The sequence below is a fragment of the Anolis sagrei genome, chromosome 4, assembly GCF_037176765.1.
Source record: "Anolis sagrei isolate rAnoSag1 chromosome 4, rAnoSag1.mat, whole genome shotgun sequence".
NCBI classification, from domain to species: Eukaryota; Metazoa; Chordata; class Lepidosauria; order Squamata; family Dactyloidae; genus Anolis; species Anolis sagrei.
The window spans coordinates 165014759-165037904 of NC_090024.1; the positions used below are offsets into that span (position 1 = coordinate 165014759).

The 23146-nt window shown below is 40.9% G+C and overlaps 1 protein-coding gene across 1 annotated transcript in view; it reads left to right on the plus strand.

Annotated features, from left to right (window-relative positions):
* Positions 1-8020: 8020 nt before the first annotated feature.
* Positions 8021-23146, plus strand: part of SLC35D1 (solute carrier family 35 member D1) — a 30712-nt gene continuing 15586 nt past the window's right edge. The window contains exons 1-8 of the mRNA XM_060773702.2: positions 8021-8289; positions 10656-10689; positions 10780-10866; positions 15053-15120; positions 18680-18751; positions 20136-20204; positions 22001-22103; positions 22764-22856. Of these exons, the coding sequence (XP_060629685.2) occupies positions 8033-8289; positions 10656-10689; positions 10780-10866; positions 15053-15120; positions 18680-18751; positions 20136-20204; positions 22001-22103; positions 22764-22856 (783 nt within the window). The 5' untranslated portion in view covers positions 8021-8032. The remainder of the gene's footprint in view (positions 8290-10655; positions 10690-10779; positions 10867-15052; positions 15121-18679; positions 18752-20135; positions 20205-22000; positions 22104-22763; positions 22857-23146) is intronic.

Below are 23146 nucleotides of genomic sequence, written 5' to 3' on the forward strand. Positions count from 1 at the left end.
AGTACTATGGAATTCTGAGAGCTGTAGTTTTATTACAAGGCATTCAGACTTCTCTGCCAAAAAGTGCTGCCTGGGAACCATTGCTATAGACTTAATGCAGTTTGACAGCACTTTTGATTGCTGTGGTTCAATGCAATGGGCTCATGTGTGTTGCGGTTATTACAAAGCCTTCTCTGCCCAATAGTGTTGGTGCCTTCCCAAACTACAACTCCCAGAACTCCATAGCACTATTATTAATATTCTATGTATATACAATATATTATATTATTAGCATAGCACAATATTAGTATAATTTAGTACTATATTGTACTATATTACTCTACTGCAATATTGCGGTTATTACAAAGCCTTCTCTGCCCAATAGTGTTGGTGCCTTCCCAAACTACAACTCCCAGAACTCCATAGCACTATTATTAATATTCTATGTATATACAATATATTATATTATTAGCATAGCACAATATTAGTATAATTTAGTACTATATTGTACTATATTACTCTACTGCAATATTGCGGTTATTACAAAGCCTTCTCTGCCCAATAGTGTTGGTGCCTTCCCAAACTACAACTCCCAGAACTCCATAGCACTATTATTAATATTCTATGTATATACAATATATTATATTATTAGCATAGCACAATATTAGTATAATTTAGTACTATATTGTACTATATTACTCTACTGCAATATTATCAGTAATATTACATGTAAGATATACTATTATATTATATATTATTTACATATTTGTTGTTAATATATAATTTATTTATTTTGCATATTTGTATCCCATCCTTCTCACCCCTGGAGGGGGACTCAGGGCGGCTTCACAACAGGCATTCATTCAATGCCAACAACAGTAATAAATGATAAAAGCAATTAAAACAATTTTAATGCTTTAAAATTACTAAAACATTGTTTAATTCATGTAGGTTTGCAATCATAGTCCAGGTCAGTCCACTGTCATTCACACAAACTGGGTCTCATTCTAAATTGCTGCCTCTACTGTTTGAAAGCTTGGTCCCATAGCCAGGCTTTGAGTTTCATTCTAAAGGATAAGAGGGAGTAGGCCAATGTCACTGGGGAGAGAGTTCCACAGGCAAGGGGCCACCACTGAGAAGGCTCTGTCTCTTGTCTCTACCAGTCGCATTTGTGAGGATGGTGGGACTGAGAGCAGGGTGTCTCTGTCGATCTTAGACTTCACGATGGTTCATAGCAGGAGATACATTTAGACAGGTAAGCTGGGCCAGAACTATTCAGGGCTTTTCAGGCTAAAGCCAGCACTTTGAATTGTGCTTTGTAGCAGATTGGCAACCAGTGGAGCTGGCATAGGAGAGGGGTTGTATGCTCTCTGTATGCTGCTCCAGTGAGCAACCTGGCTGCCGTCCCTTGGACTAGTTGGCGCTTCCAGAAAATCTTCAAAGGCAACCCCATGTAGAGTGTGTTGCAGTAATCTATTCTGGATGTAATAAGAGCATGGACCACCATGGCCAAGTCTGACTTCCCAAGGAAGGTATATAAGTGTAATACGCATGTATATTATATGTTGTTGGTTTTTTAGCATGAGCAATAAGAGGATGTACAGTTTATTTATTTTTCTTCCAAACTATGGCCTCATTTCCCCAACAATCTGTTTAAAACAGTGGTTTTCAATCTTCCTAATGCCGTGACAGCAAAGGATCACCGCCTTGTCGGGGCGCTGGAGCTTGAGCACCTCAATGATGTCATGAGCGAAACCGTGAAGGGACACCCAAGACGGGACGGTTGTGGCAGAGAGGTCAGACCAAGCGTGATCCCTGGGGAAGGCAATGGCAAACCACTCCAGTATCCTTGCCAAGAAAACTAAATGGACCAGTACAACCAGAGATATGTCGGTATGCCATTGGAAGATGGGACTCCCAGGTCGGAAGATGGCCAAAATGCTACTGGGGAGGAGCAGAGGATAAGTTCAACTAGCCCCAGATGTGATGACGCAGCTAGCTCAAAGCCGAAAGGAAGGCTAGCGGCCGACGGTACTGGAGGTGAACGACGAATCCAATGCTCTAAAGATCAACACACCATAGGAACCTGGAATGTAAGATCTATGAGCCAGGGCAAATTGAATGTTGTTATTGGTGAGATGTCAAGACTAAAGATAGACATTCTGGGGGTCAGCGAACTGAAATGGACTGGAATGGGCCACTTCACATCAGAAGACCACCAGATCTACTACTGCGGACAAGAGGAACATCGAAGAAATGGAGTAGCCTTCATAATTAATAAGAAATTTGCTAAAGCGGTGCTTGGATACAACCCAAAAAATGACAGAATGATCTCAATTCGAGTGCAAGGAAAGCCTTTTAACATTACAGTGATCCAAATATACGCCCCAACCACAACTGCTGAAGAAGCAGAAGTAGATCAGTTCTATGAGGATCTGCAGGACCTACTGGATAATACACCAAAAAGAGACATTATTTTCATTACAGGAGACTGGAATGCCAAGGTGGGAAGTCAAATGACAACAGGGATCACAGGCAAGCATGGTCTGGGAGAACAAAATGAAGCGGGACGCAGGCTGATAGAATTTTGCCAGGAAAACTCGCTGTGTATAACGAATACTCTCTTCCAACAACCTAAAAGGCGGCTTTACACATGGACCTCTCCAGACGGTCAACACCGAAATCAGATTGACTACATCCTTTGCAGCCAAAGGTGGCGGACATCCATCCAGTCGGTGAAAACAAGACCTGGGGCTGACTGTAGCTCAGATCACGAACTTCTTATTGCCCAATTTAGAATAAAACTAAAGAGATCAGGGAAAATACACAGACCAGTTAGATATGATCTCACTAACATTCCTAGCAAATATACAGTGGAAGTGAAGAACAGATTTGAAGGACTAGATTTAGTAAACAGAGTCCCAGAAGAACTATGGACAGAAGTCCGAGACATTGTTCAGGAGGCGGCAACAAAGTACGTCCCAAAGAAAAAGAAAACCAAGAAGGCAAAATGGTTGTCTGCTGAGACACTGGAAGTAGCCCAAGAAAGGAGGAAAGCAAAAGGAAACAGGGATAAGGGGAGATATGCCCAGTTAAATGCGCAATTCCAGAGGTTAGCCAGAAGAGATAAGGAACTATTTTTAAATAAGCAATGCATGGAAGTGGAAGAAGACAACAGAATAGGAAGGACAAGAGACCTCTTCCAGAAAATTAGAAACATTGGAGGTAAATTTCAGGCAAAAATTGGTATGATAAGAAACAAAGATGGCAGGGACCTAACAGAAACTGAAGAGATCAAGAGAAGGTGGCGAGACTATACAGAAGATCTATATAGGAAGGATAATAATATCGAGGATCGTTTTGACGGTGTGGTGAATGAATTAGAACCAGACATCCTGAGGAGTGAGGTTGAATGGGCCTTAAGAAGCATTGCTAACAACAAGGCAGCAGGAGACGACGGGATCCCAGCTGAACTGTTTAAAATCTTAAAAGATGATGCTGTCAAGGTGATGCATGCCATTTGCCAGCAAATATGGAAAACACAAGAATGGCCATCAGACTGGAAAAAATCAACTTACATCCCCATACCAAAAAAGGGAAATGCGAAAGACTGCTCCAACTTCCGTACAGTGGCCCTTATTTCTCATGCCAGTAAGGTAATGCTCAAGATCCTGCAAGGAAGACTCCAGCAATACATGGAGCGAGAGTTGCCAGATGTTCAAGCTGGGTTTAGAAAAGGTAGAGGAACAAGAGACCAAATTGCCAATATCCGCTGGATAATGGAGAAAGGCAGGGAGTTTCAGAAAAACATCTACTTCTGCTTCATTGACTATTCTAAAGCCTTTGACTGTGTGGATCATAATAAATTGTGGCAAGTTCTTAGTGGGATGGGCATCCCAAGCCACCTTGTCTCTCTCCTGAGGAATCTGTACAAGGACCAAGTAGCAACAGTAAGAACTGACCACGGAACAACAGACTGGTTCAAGATTGGGAAAGGCGTACGGCAAGGCTGCATCCTCTCACCCAACCTTTTTAACTTGTATGCAGAACACATCATGCGATGTGCGGGGCTGGATGAATGCAAAGCTGGGGTGAAAATTGCTGGAAGAAACATTAACAACCTCAGATATGCAGATGACACCACTCTGATGGCCGAAAGCGAGGAGGAGTTGAGGAGCCTTTTAATCAAGGTGAAAGAAGAAAGCGCAAAAGCCGGGTTGCAGCTAAACGTCAAAAAAACCAAGATTATGGCAACAAGAATGATTGACAACTGGAAAATAGAGGGAGAAACCGTGGAGGCCGTGACAGACTTTGTATTTCTAGGTGCAAAGATTACTGCAGATGCAGACTGTGGCCAGGAAATCAGAAGACGCTTACTTCTTGGGAGGAGAGCAATGTCCAGTCTCGATAAAATAGTAAAGAGTAGAGACATCAGACTGGCAACAAAGATCCGCCTAGTCAAAGCCATGGTCTTCCCTGTAGTAACCTACGGATGTGAGAGCTGGACCTTAGGGAAGGCTGAGCGAAGGAAGATCGATGCTTTTGAGCTGTGGTGTTGGAGGAAAGTTCTGAGAGTGCCTTGGACTGCGAGAAGATCCAACCAGTCCATCCTCCAGGAAATAAAGCCTGACTGCTCACTGGAGGGAAAGATACTAGAGACAAAGTTGAAGTACTTTGGCCACATCATGAGGAGACAGGAAAGCCTAGAGAAGACAATTATGCTGGGGAAAGTGGAAGGCAAAAGGAAGAGGGGCCGACCAAGGGCAAGATGGATGGATGGCATCCTTGAAGTGACTGGAATGACCTTGAGGGAGCTGGGGGTGGTAACGGCCGACAGGGAGCTCTGGCGTGGGCTGGTCCATGAGGTCACGAAGAGTCGGAGACGACTGAACGAATGAACAACAACAATGCCGTGACCCCTTAATACAGTTCCTTATGTTGTGGTGACCCCCAACCATAAAATTATTTTTGTTGCTACTTCATAACTACAATTTTGCTATTGTTAAGAAGGTAAAGGTTTTTCCCCTGACATTAAGTCCAGTCGTGTCTGACTCTGGAGGTTGATGCTCATCTCCATTTCTAAGCTGAAGAGACAGCGTTGTCCACTTCCAAGGTCATGTGGCTAGCATGACTGCATGGAGTGCTATTACCTTCCCACTGGAGCGGTATCTATTGTTCTACTCACATGTGCATGTTTTTGAACTGCTAGATTGGCAGTAGCTGGACCTAACAGCAGGAACTCATGCCGCTCTCCAGATTCAAACCTGTGACCTTTTGATCAGCAGCTCAGCACTTTAACCAGGGGCTCCCATTATGAATTGTAATGCAAATATCTGATATGCAGGATGTATTTTCAATCACTGGACCAAATTTGGCACAAACACCCAATATGCCCACATTTAAAACTGGTGGAGTTGGGGTAGGGGGTGGATATTGATTGTCATTTGGGAGTTGTAGTTGCAGCATTTCTCAACCTGGGGTCGGGACCCCTGGGGGGTTCTCGAGGAGGGTGTCAGAAGGGTTGCCAAAGACCACCAGAAAATACAGTATTTGCCGTTGGTCATGGAAGTTCTGTGTGGGAAGTTTGGCCAAGTCTCTCATTGGTGGGGCTCAGAATGCTCTTAGGTGAACTATAAATCTCAGTGACAACTCCCAAATGTCAAGGTCTATTTTGCCCGAACTCCATCTGTGTTCAAATTTGGGCATATGGAGTATTTGTGCCAAGTTTGGTACAGGTCCTTCACTGTTTGAGTCCACACTGCTCTCTGGATGTAGGTGAATTACAACTCCCAAACTCAAGGTCAATGGCCACCAAACTGTTCTAGTGTTTTCTATTGGTCATGGGAGTCCTGTGTGCCAAGTTTGGTTCAATTCCATCGTTGGTGGAGTTCTGAATGCTCTTTTATTGTAGGTCAGCTATAAATCCCAGTAACTACAACTCCCGAATGACAAAATCAATGTTTTTAGCAATGGTAATTCCTTGGGTTAGTAGGTGTCTTGTGGCCAAATTTGTCAGCAATTCGTCCAATGAAGTTTCAGTTATGATGTCACTCAAAATGAACTGAGCATTTATATATATATATATATATATAGAGAGAGAGAGAGAGAGAGATGTATATGTTTTTTTATTTGCACAAATAAGAGGATGTGCAGTTTATTTATTTTTCTTCCAAACTATTTATTTATTTTATTTATTTACGGCATTTATATGCCGCCCTTCTCACCCCGAAGGGGACTCAGAGCAGCTTACAAGATATATTTTCATACAATATATTATATTATTAGCAGTTTGTTGTTCATTCGTTCAGTCGTTTCCAACTCTTAGTGACCTCATGGACCAGTCCACGCCAGAGCTCCTTGTCGGTCGTCACCACCCCCAGCTCCTTCAAGGTCAATCCAGTCACTTCAAGGATGCCATCCATCCATCTTGCCCTTGGTTGGCCCCTCTTCCTTTTTCCTTCCATTTCCCCAGCATCATTGTCTTCTCTAGGCTTTGCTGTCTCCTCATGATGTGTACTTCAACTTTGTCTCTAGTATCCTTCCCTCCAATGAGCACAGGCTTTATTTCCTGGAGGATGGACTGGTTGGATCTTCTCGCAGTCCAAGGCACTCTCAGAACTTTCCTCCAACACCACAGTTCAAAAGCATCGATCTTCCTTCGCTCAGCCTTCCCTAAGGTCCAGCTCTCACATCCATAGGTGACTATGGGCAGGGCCGTAGCCAGAAATTTTTTTTGGGGAGGGTTGAAAATTTCAGGGGGGGGGGGTTAGGGTCACGCTGAAGCAAAGAGCACAGCAGGGAGCAGAGCAGCCTTCAATAGCCTGCAGCTCCGCCCCTGTCAAGCACCTCCACCAAGTCTGGCCTCCTTAATGAGAGCATTCAACCCCCCCCCCCCCAAACTTGGTTGCTTCGCTACATCAGCTATTGCTGCAAGCAGGCCCGTAGCCAGGATTTCGTTTTGGGGGGGGGGCTAAAAATTTTTTCAGGGGGGGTTTCGGGGGGGGGGCTGAGTTTCGGGGGGGGGGGGGGCTGAGTCTGAGTGAAAGAGGGTCTAGCCTAGCAAACCTTTTGTATCATTACCCCAATACCCCCATGCATATGGGATATATTGAGTATGGTGATCAGATCATGATATGAATAAACATAACAGTTTAAATAATGCACCAGTAGGGCCTTTTCGCGAACCACCATGAGAATTTCGGGGGGGGGGGGGGCTGAAGCCCCCCGAGGCCCCCCCCCCCCCCCCCCCCCTGGCTACATGCCTGGCTGCAAGTAATGACAGTGTGAATAAATTGTCAATATTTGCTTGAGATAGTGCTTGCAGTTCTGGAGGGACTCTTAATTTTTTACGTCTCATAGACTTCGCATGGGGATTTGGTTAACCAGCTAAAATTCATGAATAAACCTGTTTTTTTTAACCTGAAAAATTTCGGGGAGGGGGGGGTTGAACCCCTAACCCTCCCCCCCCCCCTCCACTACAGGCCTGACTATGGGGAATACTATTGCTTTAACTATGCGGATCTTCATTGCCAGTGGGATGTCTCTACTCTTCACTATTTTATTGAGATTGGTCATTGCTCTCCTCCCAAGAAGTAAGCGTCTCCTGATTTCCTGGCTGCAGTCTGCGTCTGCAGTAATCTTTGCACAATAGTACAATATCATATATTACTATATTGCACTATACCCTTATATTGGAATATTATTAGTAATATTACATGTAATGTAAATATATAGTTATAATTATAATAATGTATTATTATTACTAGTATTATATTGTATAGCCCCGTCCCTCCAACAAGCTGTTTACAAAGTTGAAGGAACTCCTGTTGTAGTTATGATAATGCAGTTCGACAGCACTTCAATTCCGGCGAGCTGATGAGCGTGACAATTCTCTTGCCAAGCTCCAAGAGGGCTGTTGCCTTTCTTTCCAAGCTCCCAGCCTTGCATATAGCCTTGAGCCAGGGCTTTAATGCCAGAGCGCGCGCCCGCCCGGGGCTGCCCTTCTTCTCCCTCCGCCCCGCCCCTTTTGCTGACGTCACTCCCCTAGACGACGATGGCGGCGCGTAGACGTCAGGCGGCGGCGGCGGCGGCGGGCGCGCGAGGCGCGCGAGGCGCTCGAGCCTCAGAAGCAGGAGGCGCGAGAGCAAGAGGAGCAGCAGCGCCATCCCTCCTCTCTCGCGGCGATGCGGAGCCGGGCATGGCGGCGGCGCCCAGCCTCACCGTCTGCCTCAAGCTCCTGGCGGCCGCTTTCTACGGGTTCAGCTCTTTCCTCATCGTGGTGGTTAACAAGAGCGTCCTCACCAGCTACGGGTAGGAGGAGGAGAACGAGAGGAAAGGGCAGGCAAAGTCCGACCAGCGGGGTGCACATTAACTAGGCTGGAGAGAGAGAGAGAGAGAGAGAGAGAGAGATAGACCCTCCCTTCTTCGCCTGGATCGCCTTGCATGCAAAGCCCAGCCTGGAGAAGGAGGAGGAGGAGGAAGAAGAGAGAGGCTCAAGCAACCTCCATGCAGATCTTGCAAACAGGGGCAGATCCCATGTTAGAGAAAGAGGAGGAGGTTGCCACCACTTTTCCTGCAAGAGGGAACCTACACCAGGTCTGGGCAAACTTGGGCCCTCCAGGTGTTTGGGACTGCAACTCCCACCATTCCCAACAGCCTCAGGCCCCTTCCTTTACCCCCTCAGCCGCTTAAGCAGGAAGGGGGCTGAGGCTGCTGGGAATGGTGGGAGTTGCAGTCCCAAACACCTGGAGGGCCTAAGTTTGCCCAGACCTGATCATCGCTGTAGAATTAGTGCAATTTGGCACCACTTTAACTTTCCTGGCTTTTCAAGGCTGTGGGATCCAGGGATTGGTAGTTTGGTAAGGCACAAGCACTTTTGGGCAGGGAAGGCTCAAGATTTTGTAAAACTACAACTCCCACTTTTCTATGGAAGTGGGCCTCTGCAGTTAAAGTGGTGTCAGGCTGCATTAATTCTACATTTTAGATGCGCCCAGAGTCTGCAAAAGCGTATCTTGCCAGCTCCTTGGGCTACTGTGCTACAAGAGCCTATAATGGTATAGTACAAGATAGTAATATACAATACTGATATTGTACTATGCTAACGATATAATATAGTGTGTGTGTGTGTGTATGTGTGTATATATATATATATATATATATATAGTGTGTGTGTGTGATTTTGTAAGCCGCTTTGAGTCCCCTTTGGGGTGAGAAGGGCGGCATATAAATGTTGTAAATAAATAAATAAATTTTGTATATGATTATAGTGCATATTTCCCAACCTGGAGGGGTTTTGTCGGGATGTCACAGGGGTCACAAAAGACAGTATTTTCTGTTGGTCATGGGAGCTCTGTGTGGGAAGTTTAGCCCAATTCCATGGCTGCCGAGGTTGATAATGCTTTATGATTGTAGGTGAACTATAAATCCCAGCAACTACAACTCCAAAATGTCACGTTACATTTCCCCCAAACTCCACCAGTGTTCACATTTGGGCATGCTGAGGATTCTTGCCAAGTTTGGTCCAGATCCATCATCGTTTGAGTCCACAGTGCTCTCTGGATGTAGGTGAACTATAAATCCCAGCAACCACAACTCCCAAATGGCAAGGTCTATTTTCGCCAAACAACATTGATTGTTCACATTTGGGCATATTAGGTATTTATGCCACACTTGGTCCAGATTCATAATTTTTTGAGTCGTCAGTGCTATCTGGATGTAGGTGAACTAAAACTCCAAAACTTAAGGTCAGTACTCACCAACCCCTTCCAGTATTTTCTGTTGGTCATGGGAGTTCTGTGTGTCAAATGTGGTTGAATTCTATCATTGGTGAAGTTCAGAATGCTCTTTGATTGTAGGTGAACTATAAATCACAACTACAACTCCCAAATGACCAAATCAATCCCCAACCTCACCTGTATGCAAATTTGGGCATATCGGATATTTGTGCCAAATTTGGACCAGTGAATGAAAATACATCCTGCATATCAGATATTTACATTATGATTCATAACAGTAGCAAGATGACAGTTATGAAGTAGCAACGAAAATAATTTTATAATTGGGGGCCACCAAAACATAAGGAACTGTATTAAGGAGTCAGGGCACGAGGAAGGTTGAGAAACACTGCTATAGTGGAACTCAGTGGAGACAAATCCTGAGTGGATTGACACTGGACTTTCCAAAAGTTTTCACAGCACTGATACCAGCAGCATTTGCCATCTGCACCTTGTCCTCAAGTGTTTCTAAAACTCTGAAAAACTTTTTTTATTCTTGACCGTATTGAATCTTTCTACAGAATATTGCTTATGGCTGTGCATGTATGTATATATGCATATATATACATCCTTCTGTGTGTGTATATTGGGGAGCTTCCAGTCCGGTATGTTTGTGTGTGCATGACTTGAATGAGCTATGCTATAAGAAGTAACTGATGCCATCCAGCTGCTGTGCAAACACAGATGAACGTGTTCGGACTTACAAATCTGAGGGCGTTGGTTGCTGGTGGCATAGAATATATTTTTTAAAATCTGAATTCTTTTCCATTTTGGCCAGAGAGTTGTAAATTGAAGACAAAATGAGGCAGACTATTTTCTCTTTGGCACCAGCTAGGCTTTCCTTTTATCCATAAAGTTTATGCTTGATGTTTAGTTTAACTTGTTTATTGTTTGTTGTTGTAGATTTCCATCCTCGCTGTGTGTGGGACTAGGCCAGGTTAGTTGGAAATACTTTTATTGGGATTTTTAAAAAAACGGGAATGTGTGGTTAAGGATGAAATAGTGATCTCTTTTGCTCCTTCTGCAGATGTTTGCCACAGTGCTTGTCCTCTGGGTGGGAAAGGCACTCAGGGTGGTGAAGTTTCCAGACTTTGACAGAAATATACCTCGAAAGGTATAGTATTTCTTTTTACCACCTCACTTCTCAACCTTGCTTTAGTAAATCACCAGTAGGTCATTTTAGTAGAAGTCCAGGTCCTTTATTGTATGTGGCTAAGACAAAGAAGGTTTAATTCTACTGTAATATTTACAGTCTTTAGGTAAAAATTGTATATTGTGTTGTTTTTAGCACTGTTTGCTGTTTTGAGTCTCTTTTAAGAGAGAGAAGAAGCAGTGTATAAAATATAATGCAAATTAATAATAATAATAATAATAATAATAATAATAACTTTATTTGTACCCCGCTACCATCTCCCCAAGGGACTCGGTGTGGCTTACATGAGGTCAAGCCCACAGCACATCAAAAAACAAAAGCGATAACGAACAGTCAATACAAAACAGTTAAAATAAACTCAAAAACAGACAAATACACAATAAGCAATAACACTAGCATAGAGCATTAAAAACCTATGGCTGGGCCAAATGTAATAATTAAAATTTAGAATTTAAAATGCTGGGCATGAACAAGGTAGGATAAACTAGGATAGGGTTTTCAGAGAAAGATGAGGGCGCGCAAACAATCCTAAATCAATATTAAAGTGGATTTGAGGACATATTGCTAAGAGTTTTCCTTATTCTGGGAAGGCACACTGGAACAACCATGTTTTCAGGCTCCTCCTAAAGACTGCCAGCATTGGGGCATGTCTGATGTCCTTAGGGAGTGAATTCCAGAGTCGAGGGGCCACCACCGAGAAGGCCCTCTCCCTCGTCCCCACCAATTGTGCCTGCGAAGGAGGTGGGAGTGTGAGCAGGGCCTCTCCAGATGATCAAAGAGATCATGTGGGTTCATACACAGAAATGCGGTCACGCAGGTAGGTGGGTCCCAAACCGTTCAGGGCTTTGTAGGTAAGAACCTGCACCTTTAATTGGAACCGGAAAATGAACGGCAGCCATGGTGATCTTGTTTGCTGTGTACTAATCTTGTTGTGTTTCAAATAATAATACGCTTTATTTATATTCCACTCTATCTCCCCAAGGGGACTCAGAGCGGATTACAACATACACAAATAGGCAAACAGTCAATGCCTTTAATACAATGAAATAACAATGACACATAAATACACAGAACACAGGTAAAGGCTTCCCCTTTCATCTCCGGCTTTCTGGAGGCGGTGATCAGCTCTGCCCATTGGAAGGTGCTCTTTTTCCATTTCCAAGCTGAGGAGCCTGTTGTTCATAGACACCTCTTGGTCGCATTGCCAGCTGCATGGGTTCCTTTTATTATCTTCCCACCAAAGTGGTACCTATTGATCTACTCACATTTGCATATTTTTGAACTACTAGGTTGGCAGGAGCTAGGGCTAACAGTGGGAGCTCACCTTGACCTGCAGCTTCGAATTGCCAACCTTTAGGTGAGCACATTCAACAGTTCAACAGCTTAACCTGTTGTTGTACCACTGCAATAATAGACAAAATTGTTCCTTTGTATCTTACGTTCTGCAGAAAGAATACATAGTAGCATAATTTAAGGAACATGGTTTAGGTACTGTCTTATCACACTTCACAAATCACAGCATATGTTTACACACGTGAAAGTGCTGTAAGTCAATATCAAGAGATTTCAGTTATCCCTTTTGTACACAATTATTCTGCTAAGCAAAATAAATAATCAAATCCTGTACAAGTGAGTTGGCCAGATAGTTTTCATATGTAGCATCTTAATTCATTGGATGCAAAATAAATAGTTGTAAAGGAGTTTTCTGTTTCTTTTATGTTTACTGTACTTTGTTTTAGCATACAAGGCTAAATTGAAGTTTGTTTTAAAGTCCTGTTTCAAGATTTCTGTCCTCAGTCCACTTACATGATCTTTAAAATGTGTGGTGACATTTAAAAAATAAAAAGTAATATTTGTGTGAGTATAATTGGGACAGTTGTATTTGTCGGTGTTAATGTTTCCTATGCAAGCGCCCCCCTCCATCCAAACTGCTGTTTACTCTGGGGTACAATCACTATGTAACACAATGTTACATACTTACATATGTGTCATTTCCTTATTGATTCTATCATTAAAAACATGGAAAAAGTTATTAAACTGCAAAAACTTTGTTTTTGAGGGACATCCTGCAGCACATTTTGCATATATATGCCATATATGTTGTTGAAGGCTTTTATGACCGGAATCATTGGGTTGCTGTGAGTTTTCTGGGCTGTATGGCCATGTTCCTGAAGCATTCTTTCCTGATGTTTTGCTCAGGAGACCCTCAGAGTTTGTGAAGTCTGTGGGAAACTAGGCTAGTGGGGTTTATATATCTGTGGAATGTCCATGGTGGGAGAAAGAACTCTTTATCTGTTTGAGGCAAGTGTGAATGCTGCAATTGATCACCTTGATTAGCATTGAATGGCTTTGCAGCTTCAAAGCCTGGCTGGTTGCTGCTCAGGAATCCATTGTTGGATGGGTGATAGCTGGTCTTGATTGATTCTTGTCTGGAATTCCCCTGTGTTGCTCTTTATTTACTATCCTGATTTTAGAGTTTTTTTAATACTGGTAGCCAGATTTTGTTCATTTTCATGGTTTTCCCCCTTTCTGTTGAAATTGTCCACATGCTTATGGATTTCAATGGCTTCTCTGTGTAGTCTGACATGGTGATTGTTAGCGTGGTCCAGCATTTCTGTGTTCTCAAGCATATTGAGAACACCCTATTCTCCCACCCTGGACATTCCACAGATCTATAAACCCTACTTGCCTAGTTTCCAACAGACCTCACAACATACAGCCCGGAAAACTCACAACAACCCATTTTGCTATAGTTTTTCAATGAATATCTAATTGAGTCTCAACCAATACAACACAGTCTGTGGCAGCCATGAAAACAAAGTTTCTGGAGTATAACAACTACTTTTAAAGTAAGTAGAGTTCCACTGGAGGAGTTCCACTGCACAATTAAACCGGCAATAACACTTTTAATCCAGGAACAGAATCTTTTTCAAATTTTGTTATATAGTGTTAGTATTGGCACTTTCCCCTTCCTTTGCTGCTCACCAAGCTCATTCCCAGGTCCTAAATATTTTAAAGTACAATCATACACTTAATGTAATATATAGTTTGGCTCTTAGAGGATATGTAGTTGGCCTGCCACAACCACAGGCTTAGTTTTTTCAGATTTGATTAATACGGTTTCTCTAAGAATCTCGAACTCCTCCAGTGGAACTCTTATAGTTAACATTCATCAGAAATTGACCATATAGCTGTGCCTGAGTACTCTTCTCTGGGGATCTCTAGGTCAATTTCTGATGAATAATAATACTAGATTTGCACTGGAGGAGCTATTTTATTATTTATTTACAGTATTTATATTCCACCCTTCTCACCTCGAAGGGGACTCAGGGCGGATCACAATGTACATATACACGGCAGACATTATTAGACAAATGTTCTATCGGGTAAACAGTTTTTTAATTTGTTTTTTCCCACTTTCACTGGAGACTTACACCCCTAAAGACTGTATTACTAAATTTGTAAGGATTTGCCTTCAGTTGTTACTGGCCTATGCTGCAATCCTTGGACACTTACACAGTCATTGAAATGGATGAAATTAAAGCTTCTGCGTCAGCTCTGATACAGTTGGCTGGCATAAATATCCTTGTTTATTATTTTTGTAACTGTTTCACCCACCCTCTAGCTTCCTGAGCACTATTTTAAACATGATTTTGGGCATGTGAAATAAGCTTCCCCATTCAGAGTGTCATGTTAAAGAAGCTGCTGTTTTATATGCATGTAAAGGATTCGTGTGCTACAGGTTCCTGGTGTATTACTACCATTCACACTGAAATCAGGTCACTGGTTTCTATGTGCCATCAGTTGTGTGCAAGCCAGCATCAGTACGTTCCCTTTCCATGCCCACGGTCACAGTGTGACTGTGAAAACAGAAGGTTTTTCAATTGATGGATCTGTTCAACTTTGCAGAAATTAAAACAGACTTGAGGGAGGGAAAAGGAAGGATATCGGCGCTTATTTTGTAAGCCAGGTTGCAAAACCAGGCTGATCCTGTGTGCTGAAGCTGGTGGGCTACAATTAAACCATTGTTGTGCATTTGTTAAGCCTTGCCAGGCTGTGTCTCTTGTGAAAACTGTTCCAACTGCAAAACTGTAATTTTTTTTAATAGTTAGGTCATTTACCTGACATCCTGTTTCCCATTTTCTAGACATTTCCACTACCTCTTCTCTATTTTGGGAACCAAATCACAGGACTGTTCAGCACAAAAAAATTGAAGTATGTGTATAACTTTTGTCTATTTGTGAGGTTTTATTTTTAAAAACTTGTATTAAAACAACATTTCTGAATTCCAGTATTTATATATGAAGGGATTTAATGTAAAGTAATCAACGTCAGTGAAATGAAAACTGTATAGCCCTGTGGTTTGTGGAGTTTTGTGTTTTTTGTTACAGTTATGCATTTTTCTAGTTTAGCTAAATAAAATGTCCTCAGTATAGACAAAGAAGAGAAAGTAGAGGATTTGATAGACTCAGACAGCTATGGCAGATTTGAAAAACTATATGGCCCTTCAGAAAATATTTGACTACAACATGTAGCCTTTCTTTTCATCTGTTATGCTCCTAAAATATTTCAGAATTGTATTATTACAACATTTGGAAGTAGTGATGGGAAGACCTGGGAAAAACATTCAAAATTAACGTGAGGTTTTGGATTTTTTTTTAAATGGAGAAATGAGTTATTTAATATTATATATTAGAATGATGAATAAAATATTTTATAATAATAATAAGTTTTCGTTTATACCCACCCCCTCTTCCCGAAGGGACTCAGGGTGGTTTACAACAAGCAATAATAATAATAATAATAATAATAATAATAATATAAAAAAACATGATAACCAACAATAACAAAAACATTTATAATTTAGTACAATTTAAAATTTAAAAGTATTAATAAATAAAAAATGAAATATTATTTCGATTTAAACAATATATTTAGTTCCTGCCCATATTATTTCCAAAAACTATAGAACAGGTATGCAGATATGTAGGACTACTTACAGCATCATGCATTACTGCAATTTCTGCTTCCCTTTTTTAAATTCTTTTTGTGGAGAAGACTACTGTATGTCTGCTTTACACTCTAGAGAACCAGGGAAGACATAACAGCTTTATTTTTATATTGATTTTAAAAAGCTATGGCTCCATCTCTCTGACAAGCCAGCTATCCTCTATGACAAAAGCAAGATCAACATAAGAATAAAATGCCTTTGGGAAAGAGCCCTGACTCATCTCTTGAAGCTGGGCATTCCAGAGTCAGGGGTTTCTCCCTTGCAGTAAACTGTCTTCATACCAAACACGACTCAGATGTCAGTAGGACATGCAGCAGACTTTCTACAGATGACTTGAAACAATGGCCAGGCTCTTTTAGGGCAGTGGTTCTCAACCTGTGGGTCCCCAGATGTTTTGGCCTTCCAACTCCTAACAGCTGGTAAACTGCTTGAGAACCACTGCTTTAGGAGAAGGTGATTCCTCAAATACCATGTGAAGCCAGTTAGAGCAGTGATTCCAAACTGGTAAGAGAAATAGGGATTTGGGAAGTATAATGCTAAGGCAAATACATTAAATTTAATCCAGACACAGAATAGCAGCTTGGTGAACCATGACATAACAGAGGAATTATGTGGTCCTGAAAAATAGCTGCACTCAGAAGCTTCACAGCTCCTGCAGAATGTGCCCGAAGGTTCTTGACAGCATTCATAGACAACCCAATGCAGATGATGTTGTAATAGTATACAATTTAACTAAAGCATGATTACAGCTAGATCCACTTTTTTTTAGTAATGATGAGGCAAGGAAAATGCAACCCATGGACTGTATCCATCCTCCAAGTTGATTACATGGACCTAGAATCTCCAACCTTAAAAAGAAGCAAATATTTTTTCCCCAAACCGTTGTTATGCTCCCTAATGCTCTTAGGAGATGGAGACTTATTTGCATTTTCCCCTGGTCTATGTTAGGCCCAGGAAAGACTCCACCTTCCATAAGAATTATCTAGAAGTTGACTAATAGGTCACTAGTTGCTGAAGAAAAGGCCGACATAGGAGAGAATAGCCCCCATGTCCTCTAGAAGGCATTTGGATTTAATAAAAGGGGGATCAATGTTTTGTATGGTCATTGGGGGGGCCTCACGGTCATCGGAGCGAGATTACCCTGGGCCTCCATTTTTAATTTGGAACCCACATTAGAGAATTTTTATTACATCTATGTTTCTCCCTCAGGCCATTTTAGGCCTAAGAAACACCTTTTTCTAAAACAAGAAGTTAACATCATTTGACTGCTGGCCACTTCCTATTGTTACAAAGACATTACCTGAGTTTAATAGCCTCCCCCTTTTTCCATGCCCAAGGTACTACTGGGAGCACTTTGGGGTACAACCTTTTTTCAAAAAAAGAAAAATTGAGGGTGCGGTCGATTAATTTTCCAAGCTTTCATATGGGGCGAATGTGGGCTCCTGGGCCTCATAGAGGTCCCGATCCCTGCTCAACACAAGAGCATCTTAAGTTTTTTTTATTTATGGGACCAGCAGGGTGTCCCTCTAACTGTGCCAGCACAGATATCATATTTATAGCTATTCATTTCTCCTCTTGAAATGTATTGATAACTGCGGAAAAACTAGGATTTTTCCATGTCTTCCCCTTGTTTTCCCTCCAATTTTTCCAGGCCTTTCCATCTCCCAGTTACAAATAAAATTCTGTAATATTCATGTGTTACTGCCACTGCTGATTTGTTCAATCACAAAAAATCCTGTATGATTTTTCTAATTTTTTTTGCTCTAAATTTCCAATTAGAATAGACCCACTGAATCACTTGCTGAATGGTGATTCAACACTAATCTTAATCTCATTGATTCAATCACTGCCCTAGTTGAGACTAGAGCAGGAGTAGAACCATTGAATTCAAAGTATGGCTTATCTAGATTCAGCCCATTTTTAAAAGACACTCTACTGCTTAAAATCCTTGAGGCAATTTTATTTGCCACAGATTTTGCAGGTCATGTTGACCTGTTGGCAAAGTCATTTATATTGTCATGTAGGAACGTTTGGAAACAGAAGGTTAGAAGTTTCCTAAGGAGAAGAAAGAAGTTACAGGGTTTGTGCTAATAAATATTTGAAGTTAGTTAATGTTTACTTAAGCAAATGGTCATCTTCAGATATCTTTAGAGTTCAAACAGAAATGTATACAAAATATTGTATGCGTTCATGAACCACTTTAAAATAGACAATGCAACACTTGACAAAAGCGCTGCTCTATTTTCATCTCAGAAGCGCTGTGCCCTTGTTCCATACTCTCAGAGGCTTCCTACAGCAAGAAATAGGCAGGTACTAGCTTTAGCCACCAGCTTGAGAAGACGGTGAAATATAACTTCTAAGCCATAGGCTCTTGTAACTTGAGAGCCTAAAAGATTTCTGGGAGAAATGTACTAGAAGCCAGTGAGCTCTATCAGAAATAACTTTTCCACACTTCCTTTCCAGAAATAAAGCTTTGCCACAGCTAATATGTAGCTAAGCTTTATGTTGTTTATAAAAACAAATTGCACAGTTTGGAGAAAATCTGTCTCTTAGTCTCAAGATTTGGGAGCCAGTTTTGTATTGTTTTTGCTATTTCTTCAAAACTGTGTTGGAAATCTTTCTTTTTGACCCACAGGGTTTTAACTCACTGCTACATATATTAATGTTTACTTCATCTATCTTCTACATTGGAATTTTGAAATATGTCATTATAAATGTAGAAGTAGCCTCAAACCATTTCAGTTTCTTCCTTTTCTCTTTTAGCCTGCCAATGTTTACAGTCCTGAGACGGTTTTCTATTCTGTTTACAATGTTTGCAGAAGGAATTTTACTCAAGTGAGTAGTGGGCAAGTATTGTGCCATATAGTGAATGCAGTTTGTGCCAAGACTGTTATTTCTCTTTGGTCATGTAGTAGATGAGATACAGGTCATCCCTCACATGTTGAATGTGGGGGAACCCGGAGCAGCAAATTTTTTCTTAGCTTGCAGCAGATTTAAAGTTTGTGATTAGACGTTATGTGTCTCCTTCAAATCTTGATGGTATTCTGGAAGAAGGACATGGAAGAGTGATGCTTCTGAGCTTTCATACAAAATACTGATGTGGTAGGAGTGGAAGAGGATTTTGCATTGAGTTTCATTTCAGTGGATGCTCTCCTTTTGGAAACAGGAGGAAACAGATTGCTGTGGGATTATGTACAGGCTGCATTAGTGCTGCCAGACCCCTTGTGCCCCTGAAGAAGCTGCTTGGTGAAAACTCATTCTTTAAATCTCCTCTGTCCATTTGTGGAGTAAAGAAGTGAGCTTTTGACATTGTGTGATTTCAAGTTGACCTTGACTTGTGACTACTCTTATCACAGGCTCCACTTGGCAAAATCTATGCATAGGAAATTACCCATTTCATTCCTCTGAGGCTGAGAAATTGAGACTAGGTCAGTCAGTGGATTTCCATGACTGGCCTGGTGTCCCAGGCTGGATCTACACTGCCACATCATGGAGTTTCAGAATGCAGATTAACTGAATTCAACCGGATTATATGACAGTTGACTCATAATCCAGTTCAACTCAGTTAACTTGAATTCTGAAACTATGACAGCGTAGACCCACCCCCAGAATCCTAGTCTAAACACTCAAAACTGCTAAACCATGATGGCTCCAAATCACTAGTTAGAGCCATCCAAGTCTTCTTAAAAGCATTTTGTTGTGTGTATGGATCCAAAGGCAACCCTGTGAAGCATTGCTTCAGTTTTATTATAAATTCAAAATGTATTCTATTTTCCCTCTCTTGTCTCCTGGACAACATGACATGAATATATTATGAGACAAATATGAATATAAAACATTTGTATCATAAATTTGGTAGCAATGCAGAGCACAATTTTATTAGCTAGTTCTTAGCAGATCCATATGGCATTTCCTTATGATAGGTCTCACATAAGAGAAAGCTTCCATGCAGCAGGTTTACTGTGTCTATCATTTGCTGAATCTGGAGACCACTTGCTTTGTTTGTCAACAGTGCAGAAGACTGAATAGGAAACAATGAAAGATCTGATAGTATTCCTTCCCTAAACACATTCACCTACCTATCATGGAATAGGTAGTTGGAAATAGTTTGAAATTTTAAGAGAAAAGTCTTTATAGCTCATCGTGAAAGTCAGCTTTAAGAATTGGTTGTGTTAGTAATTTTCATATGATAGCTATGATTATTTTGGATTTTTTTTAGGAAGAAATTTTCCTGGGGGATTCAGATGACAGTATTTGCAATGATAATTGGAGCCTTTGTAGCTGCAAGGTAAGGTGCAGAATTCTTTTAAAAATAGTTTGAGTTTTAATTACATTTTATACTAGGGCATTCCTCAAGTAGCTTGTTGCAATAAAGATTATGTCTAATTTGTGAAAATTGAATAGAAATTGAGGTGACACCCTGTGAAGATGGATTTGAGAAAAAAAAAGGTATACTTGATAGGGCCAGATAATTGCTTGCATAAATTAATACAGCTTGTGTTTCTGAATAATTACATCTGCAATGAAAGAAAAGTCTTCTTAAATGTAGGGGTTTTTTTTTCTACACTGGCCATTTTGGAGTAAAGCTAGAAAATGCTGAGACCAAAACAAAATTGTGTACTTTTGTGGATTTTGCTTGAATCAATAGTCTGTCTCCTTTCTCAAGACCCTCATGCAACCTAAAATGTGTACCAGAAAATAACTTTTCTCCCCAGAAAGGGCAATAGGGGGAAGAAACAAAAGCCCTAATTCCTTTAGTGTTGAATTGAAGGATCCTATTGGATCTTGGCATAGGAAACAATGCCAAAATGTTTTTCTGGCTTTGGGTCAGGCTTTAGCTTAGCAGGTTAAACTGCCAGCTGCAGAAAATCTTGCCACTCAAAAGGTCAACAGTTCAGACCCAGGTTGGGGTGAGCTCCCAACCGTCAACTGCTCACCTAGCAGTTCAGAAACAGTAATGTGAGTAGATAAATAGGTACTGCTTTGGTAATGAAAGGTGCCCATTGCGGATAGGCCGGCAATTCGATCAGGAGAGTGTCTAAAGACAACAAAGCTCCATGGCTTTAGCCTAGCACAGCCTCCAGATGTCGGAGATGGAAAAAGATGGGAAGCCATTACTTCTGTTTATGTATTGTCTGTCTTTGTTAATTGTATAATGGCATTGAATGCTTGCCGTATATGTGTACTGTAATCTGCCTTGAGTCCCCTTGGGGAGATAGGGTGGAATATAAATAAAGTAAATCATTATTTTTTTATTATTATGGAAGTTTGATCCTTGATCTACAGCTTTTGTATTCAACAATCTGCATTCTCTGATTGCTTCCCTTCATCCTATCAAAGTAGTGACTGATGAGAAGAATGAATAAATCTTTATTTTAAAATCAGAGAACTTAAAGCAGAACAGTACAGTGTTCCCTTGCCGCTTTGTGGTTCGCTAATCGTAGACTTGCTGTTTTGCGGCTTTTCAAAAAATTAATTTAAAATACAAGTAGCATACAAGTAGAGGAAGAGAGGAGGGGGAGAGAGGAGTGGGCAGAGCTATACTGCACATATACAGTATAGCGTCCCTATATCGTGGTTTTTCACTTATTGCAGGGGTTCCTGGAACGGAACCCCCACGATAGGTGAGGGATGCTATCCTTTTCAGCATTTGATGCTCTACTATTCTCAACACCCCTAGCCCTTGCAACAATGGCAGAGACAGGAGTCCAGAGATATCTTTCTTGCATTTACTTAGATTTTCACAATCTCTTTGCATGCCTTACTAGCGACCACTTCCGTGGCACTAATGATTGTGTCAAGAAGAAGTAAATTTCCAAAGTTTAGGCAATCTAGCCCTTCCTTTCTCCCTGTACCCAATGAAAAAAAACCTTACAGGAGACTAGTGCTGATATAAATTGCAGAATTGATGATGTGTGTATTGATCCCTGGAAGACTAGATGTGTGAGTCTTCTGTTGAACAGAATCTTCATATAATTAGGTTCGAAATCTGCACTCCAAAACAGAATCCTGTAGGGTTTGCAGATCACCTTTGTTCAATGTTTGGGAATATTATACATTTGTAATATTTTCTTTTCATCCTAGTTCTGATTTGGCATTTGATCTAGAAGGTTACATTTTTATCTTGATCAACGATGTCCTGACAGCTGCAAATGGTGCATATGTAAAGCAGAAACTAGATTCAAAGGTATGCTTATATTTATCGTACTTCATCTTAAAAGCAGTCTGCCAGTTCTGTAGTTAATTGAAAAAAAATATTAATTCCTTAGTAATATGGCTGACCAGTTTTATGTCTTGTCAATATAATCTTTCACTTCCTTATTTCATGTTCTTTCTTATATTGTAATAGAGGTTTAGTAACATGCATACTTTAGCATACCTCAGTTAACAAAGCCTCTGGCAATGAAACTTCTTCTTAAAATGAATTTATTTTGCCCCTCCAGCACCACTTCCCTTTTTGTCTTCTATCTAGTAGGAATTCTTTAATAGTTATCGCAGTTAATAATTTTTCATTTACTATTTTTACAACAAGGAGACAATGAATAATGTAATGTATAGTGTAATGTGTTTTACATTTTTGTACTCCATATTGTTTTAGAGATGTTCTGTTTTAATTTATGTTGTAAACTGTTTTTGAGTCCAATTGTATGGAAAAGCAAGATATAAACCAAATGAGTAAATACATTTAAAATATAGTGCAAAACTTATTTTCTCCCAGTTTGCACCATAGAGAAAACACAAAGGTAAAGACTCAAGATAGGAACATTTTCATAGTGTTTGGCAAGGATGACTATTGAGGTCTGCCTGTCAATATAAACAAACCCCTCACATCTTTCTTCATTCGTAGGAGCTGGGAAAATATGGCCTCCTTTATTATAATGCACTGTTCATGATTCTTCCAACCTTGGCTATTGCCTATTTTACAGGAGATGCGCAAAAGGTGAGTTTTTGGCTTTTGTTTCAGAAAAATGATCAAAAATCCAAACTATAGCTGCAGTAGGTCCTTTGATCAGGATATTATTGTTAATACACTCTTAAATTGTAGGACAAAACTGGAATATAACTCATTTTATACCTGAAATCAAACTGATGTGCCAAACTTCGGCCCTCCAGGTGTTTTGGACTTCAGCTCCTACAATTCCTACTGGCTGGAGGACTAAAGTTTGCCCATGCCTTCTTTAAGTCAAGGGTTGGCACAGTGTGGTCATTTCCGTGGCACCCAAAGAACTT